Source organism: Drosophila obscura, unplaced genomic scaffold, assembly GCF_018151105.1.
Source record: "Drosophila obscura isolate BZ-5 IFL unplaced genomic scaffold, ASM1815110v1 contig_151, whole genome shotgun sequence".
Lineage (NCBI taxonomy): Eukaryota > Metazoa > Arthropoda > Insecta > Diptera > Drosophilidae > Drosophila > Drosophila obscura.
In genome coordinates, this window is record NW_024542737.1 from 2,048,072 (window position 1) to 2,055,938 (window position 7,867).

The following is a 7,867-nucleotide window of genomic DNA, read 5'->3' on the forward strand; positions in this document are numbered from 1 at the left end:
CAATGCAATAGGCTCTTTAATTATAAACACCTACAGAGATACAATTATGTAGTCGTACGGTTGATAATGTTAATTTGTTATACGAGTAACCTCTGTACATAGAATCATAGTCTATACACACATCAGACATACATGCACATCCATACAAGTTATACAAAGATCGACATGCAGTTATTATATCTAGTATTAAGTAAAGAAAATTTTAATGCAATTTAAAGCATCCTCTTAGACACTTGACTTTCATTATGCTATGATAAGAGATCGAATGCGAAATAAACTGACTGAATCAATCAAAGATGATGAAGATGAATCCAACTATCACTATCGCCGAGTCGCAATATCGCGATTTGCGAGTTTCGTAGCCATTCAGTCTGGAATTTATCTTTATTACAATAATCTGTTAGAAAAATACACACATATCGTTTTACGTCCACCCAGACTGGATTTGGGTTGCCTCGGGTCTACGATGGGGATTCGAGTGCGGACTTGAACCGAACTAAGACGAACACTATACACACGAGACTATCTAACTACACGCAAATATTGCAAACATTGAGGTACAAGTCTTGGCAAATGATTTGGCCATTCTCAATTTTCATCCACTTAAATTACTGGCAACCCGCACAATTGGGCTGGGGGCGGTTTTCAAAATCGCAGATTCCAATGGCCAAGCGGAAGGGTTTATGATTGGGTAAGTGCATGGGCCTGCTGGAAGGCATGGGTAATCCCGGCAGGACCAGCTCTCGTTCCTCGTACTCCCACTTGTGGTGGCTGGTTGCAGGCTCGGGCGGGAAGTTGCTGATTGAAAGGGCGCGATCGATTCGGATGAGCGGTGGGTCGTCGTTGGGACTGTGTCCGCAACGGGCGCAGTGGGCCAGTAACTTGGCTTCACTGAGGAACGCCAAGCGGCAGAAGTTGCACTGGTAGTTTATGCCCTTGTTGTGGAGAACCAGATGGCGGTCCAGTTGATGCTGGAATTCGAACTCGTCCTGGCACTTGTGGCAAATATACACGCCGCGGTTTTGCCGATGCAGATGGTAGTCGAGGAAGACTCTGCAAAGTACAGAAGGGCATGTTAGAAGGTAGATTATACGAGGGAGCTATATACATACTTGCTGGTAAATACATCTCCGCACTTCTGGCAGTAGAACCAGCTCATCTTCCAATGACGCATATAGTCGTGCTTCATCAACTCACTTAGGCTATCCGTCTGGTAGCCACATGTGAAGCAGGAAAATTCATTCAGCTCGACCTGCGCCTTCAGCAAATCAAGCATGGATAGATCTGCCGAATGAAACAATAAATTTATCACTTCAAAAGCGGTTTCTACGCCTCACATATGCTTTGTATATTACCGTACTCCTTGTCTGTTCTTATATGTGACTCCTCCAACACGTAGTTATCATAGAGCCGGGACAGATTGAGAGCACTGTTGCTATTGCTTCGGCTGTGGTTCACAATCCAGTCGCCCGTAAAGTTCATTCTCCGTGTGTACATGGCATCCACCTGCTCATCTTGTTCATTTTCTTCCAGCTCCTGCTCGTCATATACGCTGTCATCGTCCTCCTCCTCGACATGGGTAGCATACTTATTCCAAACTTCGGAACATGCTCGCGAACGCGACCGAGTGGACCGTGCCCTTCCCCTGTGAGTAGTCTCCTCCATATGGTGGATTTTTAGAGCCTGCGAAAAGTATGTAGTAGCTCGTGCTGTTTCAGAAATAATTTGAGTTGTTACTTGCCTCATGCTTGGCACTGCAAATTGTGTTGTGCAGCTCCCACTCATACTTTGTGTCGAATGACGCCTCGCACAGACTGCACGGATGCCGAGTTTGGTGTGTATTGCGCTGGTGCTGGCGTAGGCTGATTACTGTTAAGAACACCTTTTCGCAGTGGCGGCAGTGAAAGGTGCGAGTGGGGCGCAGGGACGGCTGCAGCGGACGCGGCGACACAGTGTCGTCATCGCTGCCGGCTTCATTGAGAACACGACACCTAGCCTTAGGCAGTCGTTGTTGCGGCTTGCAGCGGCGAGAGTGCATAGTGAAATAGTCTTTGCGGAAGTAGGCTCGCCCACAGTGCTGACAGATGAGCCGTGTACGCCACTTCCAGCCGTCCTGGGCATTGACACTGTTATTGCGAGTTCCGCCTGACTCGGTGGCCGAAGGAGACTCAGGTGGCTGGGCAGAGTAGGCTTCTAGTACGGAGCAAGAGGACCGTGAGCTGTGACTGCTGTGTTCATTGGCTGCCATTTCGCCTTCCTGCACCTCTACCAGAGTGGTGGACACCTCGGCATCCGCTATCGGAGGACTGAGTTGTGTGGGCGTAACCGTAGTCGTCGTCACGGTGGATGTGCCGCTTCCTGCATGCTGCAACCGTTGCATCCGCTGCATTAGAGAGCGAGTGACCTCCGAGTGCATGTTCAACTTGCAAACGCACTCTACGCATATAGCCTTCAGCGTAGACCGGATCACATCTGCCTGCAATAGTGAGAGATAGTGATTACTTTTAGTGTGCGAGTAACGCTGCGGAATACTCACCTGCATCTTCCAGTCCCGACTGAGGCGGCGCTGCATTACCTGATTGGACCTGAGGTCCAGCAGGGCAGACGATTTGGCGGCCCCGCAGATGGTGCAATTCGCGTTGTCGGCCTCCGCCTCAAAATTCTGAAGCTGGCCGTTGCACCGCCCAGCGAGCCCTTCTTCTTCTTCGAGCAACCCGCCACTGCTGCTCGGCTCCGGTTCAGGAGCATCGACATCTCGCATGATGCAGGAGTCGATGGGGAACAGTCTTCCGCGAAGATGCAATGCATGTGCAAGTGGAAATCTGTCTTTTATATTTGGTTCACTTCGTGTTGGCAGTACGTTGCTGCATTGTGATACGATACCGTGTTTCTTGTCAATTAGAAAAATGGAAAAATTTCTTGCATTCTTTCTGTTATTCACTAAAATTGTTTATTAAACAGAGTACACGAAGCGCAGTTTTTGTAAATATTTATGACTGCGACTGTCAGATATAATGACTACCCTGGCAGCGAACTATCGATAAGTGCATCAGGTGTTGGAGTCGTGCAAGCGACTATTTTATTGGAGGCGCCAAATAAACAGCACTAATCAAATGGACTATTGGGTCGCGACTTCAAAACAGCTCCATTTTGGCGTGTTTGGGAAGTGCGGCTTTGAGGACCAAACTCTAGTCGAGATCTCGGGGCCAACCCAAAGCGGTAAGAGTCTGGTGATGCAAAAGCTAATGGCACACTGCTTGGCTCCATACAAGTACGGAGGTCGTCAATGGAAAATTGTATTCATCAATCTAAGCCACAAAGTAAATCAGGAGTCATTGGAAAAAGCCGTCAGAGCAGAACTGCGGGAATGGATTGGCGAGGATGCACCCAGTGAGGCGGAGCAAGCGGAAATAGCAAAGGAATGCGTCAGTAAAGTTACGTTCATAAATTGCTTCTCAACCGTGGACGTGTTTACTGCCCTCAGAGAAGCAAGACGTGCCGAGCTGATTTGCATGGATACTCTTAGTGAGTTCTACTGGCTGGACTTTCGCACAAGAAGAGAAAGAATTACCAAATACTGGTACTACAAACAGTGGCAGACGAGGCTATGGCAGGCCTGCAAGATTAAGAATATTTGCGGCATGTACACCGTGGACAGCAGTTTTCTGGAGAACAGATACCGAGATACCCCATTGACATATAAAGTCAACTATTCTGTGAAATTAACCAAAAATCGCAGAAAGTTTACATTAAATGGCAAGCCAATTTCGTTTAAAGATAATGTAATTTAAAATTAAAAATATTTCGCTCTCATGTGAAACTTCCATTCTCTCTGACATTGTGGTTAATTTGTTTGTCTCTTTTTTTAAGCCCTATTTTAGAAATAATCAAATTACAAAGAATCATCAAAAATAGCTAATCTTGAAGAAACTTGATTTAACTATCGCATAAAATTATATGTTGAGTGGTTAGAGTTTTTTGCTAGCTAAGTATATTAATCCGAATATCAGAATCGGGGAAATGAGTTCAGATAGCGGACAGAAAACGCTTAACCCATTGTCGACCTGGGGGTATTTAAATTTTTCCGACAAAAATTATGAAACTAAGAATTGAAAAAAAAATCGATACTATCGTAATAGTATCGGGTCTCAAATAATTATTAAAAAACCATTGAAACCTAAGTATATTAGTATATATTAGATGCCACCTGTCGATTTGTATACAAATGTGTCTTCGTATTTTATAGCAGCCAATCCAAACATATCAAAAGCGCAACGACTGTAGCTCGATACTATCATGATAGTCGCAAAACCGTCGATAGTAGAGGCTAGCAGTAAAATATCGATACTATCGATAGTGCCCTCGATGGTTTGACACTCTACGGAAACGTGCTTATTTATTTCTCAGGTCGAGATTTCGGTGAAAAAAAATTAGTGAAAATGGGTGTACAAGTTGTTCCAATTACTCCTGGCGATGGTAAAATATGCAATTAAATTATGTGCAACAGATTCCAGATGCCGCGTGAAGCATAACCTTATAAATGCTTGAGTACATGCATCGGAAAATTACTCGAGCGTTGCCTATATCCATCTCGCTCACTCGCATCCATTTTATATCTTTACAGGCAGCACATTCCCTAAGAACGGCCAAAAAGTCGTCGTGCACTACACGGGAACCTTGGACGATGGCACCAAGGTACAGCTCCTGCATTAAAGTGCTGAAAATGTAAATCTAATTATGTATGAAATCTCCCCTAGTTCGATTCGTCCCGGGACCGCAACAAGCCTTTCAAGTTTACCATTGGCAAGGGCGAAGTCATCCGCGGCTGGGACGAGGGCGTTGCTCAATTGAGCGTGGGCCAGCGTGCCAAGCTGATCTGCTCCCCGGACTACGCCTACGGCAGCCGAGGACACCCAGGAGTCATCCCCCCCAACTCCACCCTGACTTTCGACGTTGAGTTGCTCAAGGTCGAATAAGTATCCAGAGCGAGAGTGCATGTGTGTGTGTGTGTCTGTGAGCACTGCCCGACCGCAGTTGGGTGAGCGTGTGTATACCATCAGAAACACGGACAGGCGCACACACCAATCCAATCAACACCTAGAACACAGAGCCGCCACAGCGGCACAACACTACCAAACCAGAACAATCCAGCAGCATTTGAACTCTACTCAAAAGAAAGCTAATTAGACATAATTTAATCGAAAGGGAAACGCATCTTCTACGCATACTAAATAAACTAAACATTTATTCAAGATCATTATTTTCGACTATTGATGGTTTTTGGACACCACATGCATGATCTGGTCGATGACCTCGTATCGCTCGTGGTTATACTTTTGGGAATGGTCTTGCCAGTGGTTGCGTACACGCTTCCAGCGAGCCATATTGGCTGAGAGCAGATCGTCCTTGGCGGCCCCCTCCAGCTTCTTCTCTTGCAGCTTCTCCTCCTTGGTGTACTCCAGTCGCGGTGGCACCACTGGCAAGTTGGTGGAGCGGGCCTGCGGCATTTGCGTCAACATTTTCAACTCGCCGCTCTTCAGCCTGGCCAGAACTTCCTCGGCGTCGCTCTCCCGCTTCACGGTGGCACTGGAGCCCTCCGTGTTGTAAGAGGACACGGCAGGGTTACGCGGCTGGTTGGCCATCCAAGCACGGCAAATAGGGTATAGTGGAGTCTTTTCGTTGTATTTCGAGAGGTCCAGGCTGCGCTCGAACAGGCGCATTACATACGACTCGCTGGGAGATTTCTGGTTGCCCGAGCCGCTGCCACTTTTCTTGTAGAGCGCCCGCTTCACCTTGGAGCGGTTAGGCAAAACAGTTGCTCCCGCCGTTACGGCGTTCAGTTCCGGCTGCAGCTTCACCTGGTATTGGTTAACTGGTATCTGGCGCTGCTGCTGCTGCTGTTGCTGGATCAGCAGCTTCTTCGACGGGCGGCCACGAATGGGCAAATCGGATTCTGTGTCGTCGTCGGCCTCTTGGTCGCTCACCTCCTCTTTGCGAGGCTCTCGCAACCGTAGCGAAAGCTCAGCCCCCCCAGTCTTTTGCAATTTCTTGGGCGACTTCATGTTTAATGGTACCTTTTTTGCGTTGCAAATTAAAAAACAGAAAAAGGCAAATTTTTGAAACAATCTCGAAAGCCAAATGTAGCTGCGACGTTTTCCAGCACTTGTATCGAAAAATACTGAAAGTATTAAAATAATGCCACAAGTGCGATGGGGAACAATTTGTCGGAAATCTTTCTGGGACTGACAAAAACTCTTCTAGCAGATTTGTGCAGATGGAGCGGGATAAATTTCGATTTTATTCCTCGTTATGTTTACGGAATATTTCTGGGCTATTTTTGAGCTCATACTAGAAACGCAAAAATGAGTCGGGAGAGCGTAAATGCTGTCGTTCGACTGTTTTAAAAGCTCGTTGGGACATTTTGTTTTACCTTCTTTGTGTAAGCCATACTTTACGCAACCAAACTTGAAGAAAATTGATTAATCAATCGGATAAAATTATATTTTCGGTGGCGAGAGTCCAAGCTATCTAGTAATATTAAACTGAATATCAAAATTAACGAATTTCATATCACAAAATATCATGGTATGGCAGCCCGCAGCAACTACGAATTGCACGAGTCTGGCAACGCCACAAAACGACGTAACATTCGTTTTATGTTGTTTTTGTTTTAACCTTATTATGTAAACAATCTAATGAAAACGAATTCTGATAACTAGCCAATCCTCAACAAAATTCATTGAGGAATTGGATAAAATTATTTGTTTAGGGCTGAGAGGGCCAACTATCTAGTAATATTAAACGGAATATTAAATTCGAGGAATATCAACGCATTTTGTCGTGTCCTTCAGAATACTTACGGTATATTATTTAGTCAAGTTCCAATATATTTTTTAATATATTAGGATACTTTTAAAAACGACCGCCAAACTCCATTAATCGTACAAAAATATCGATTTATTCGCTCTCAAATCGTGGTGGCTTTTCAAAATTTGCTCTCTTTTCAGGGGTGAAGAGAGCGTTTTCGTGGTGACTTTTCGTGGTGTGAGAAACATGTATCTTACGGGAACGCGTATGGAACGTATATTCATTGTAGCGACGTTCCTACGCGTTCCCGTAAGAATTTATGGGAAAAATTTCAGCAACATGGGGAAATGAAATAGCAGCATTGTTGTGCAACTTTGGCACGGAATGAGCAACAATCTGCATACCTTGGGAAAATGGATATTATGGACTTGAGATATTGTTTGTAATTTCAGGCTCCAATTAATGCAGAAACTACTCAGTCTCTGTTTTAAAGATATTAACGAAATTTTGCAGCTCACCTGTTCCAATAAAAGGTATCAAAACCGGGATAAATGTATTTATAAAGCACAAAAACATATGCATAGATAGGTTAAAAAACAACTCAATCTAACAGAAATACAATATTAATGTTTCAAAGCAGCCTGAAACAACAAATTTGACATCAATTAAAGGAAATAAGGTATACAAAAGTTCATACGTACAGAAGTAAATTGGTTGACCAGCAACACTGACGTCACATTTAGTCAACATTTACGTTTTATGCTTTAGCCGTTTTTGTTTGAACCTTATTACGTAAACAATCCAATGAAAAAGAGTTCTGGAAACTAGCCAATCCTGAACAAAATTTATTGATAAATTGCATAAAATTATTTTTTTAGGGCTGAGAGGGCCAACTAGCTAGTAATATTAAACGGAATATCAAAATCGAGGAATATCATGTCACAAAATATCATGGTATGGCAGCCCGTAGCAACTACGAATTGCACGAGTCTGGCAGCGCCACAAAAACGACGTCACATTCGTTTTATGTTGTTTTTGTTTGAACCTTAATATGTAAATA

The 7,867-nt window shown here is 44.5% G+C and overlaps 4 protein-coding genes across 5 annotated transcripts; 2 read left to right on the plus strand and 2 right to left on the minus strand.

Annotated features, from left to right (window-relative positions):
* Nucleotides 1-365: 365 nt before the first annotated feature.
* Nucleotides 366-2,999, minus strand: LOC111074475 (zinc finger protein 28). Of its 2 annotated transcripts, XM_022367270.2 has the most exons (6): nt 2,884-2,995; nt 2,537-2,822; nt 1,742-2,476; nt 1,356-1,683; nt 1,113-1,284; nt 366-1,053 (listed from the first exon to the last, which is right to left on the minus strand). In XM_022367270.2, the coding sequence occupies exons 2-6, from the start codon at nt 2,759-2,761 to the stop codon at nt 609-611; spliced, it is 1,905 nt and encodes a 634-aa protein (XP_022222962.1). In that variant the 5' UTR covers nt 2,762-2,822; nt 2,884-2,995; the 3' UTR covers nt 366-608. The 2 variants fall into 2 exon arrangements, with proteins under 2 accessions (XP_022222962.1, XP_041447760.1); XM_041591826.1 differs by having other exon boundaries at nt 2,537-2,999.
* A 72-nt stretch (nt 3,000-3,071) lies between these two features.
* On the plus strand, nt 3,072-3,869 carry LOC111074476. The gene has a single exon (XM_041591827.1). It carries the CDS (start codon nt 3,114-3,116, stop codon nt 3,789-3,791), a length of 678 nt encoding a protein of 225 aa, XP_041447761.1. The 5' UTR covers nt 3,072-3,113; the 3' UTR covers nt 3,792-3,869.
* A 487-nt stretch (nt 3,870-4,356) lies between these two features.
* Nucleotides 4,357-5,257, plus strand: LOC111074452 (peptidyl-prolyl cis-trans isomerase Fkbp12). Its single transcript, XM_022367236.2, has 3 exons — nt 4,357-4,476; nt 4,625-4,695; nt 4,758-5,257. Exons 1-3 carry the CDS (start codon nt 4,440-4,442, stop codon nt 4,974-4,976), a joined length of 327 nt encoding a protein of 108 aa, XP_022222928.1. The 5' UTR covers nt 4,357-4,439; the 3' UTR covers nt 4,977-5,257.
* LOC111074451 (protein lin-37 homolog) lies at nt 5,220-6,170 on the minus strand. The gene has a single exon (XM_022367235.2). It carries the CDS (start codon nt 6,060-6,062, stop codon nt 5,268-5,270), a length of 795 nt encoding a protein of 264 aa, XP_022222927.2. The 5' UTR covers nt 6,063-6,170; the 3' UTR covers nt 5,220-5,267.
* Between the last annotated feature and the right edge of the window lie 1,697 nt (nt 6,171-7,867).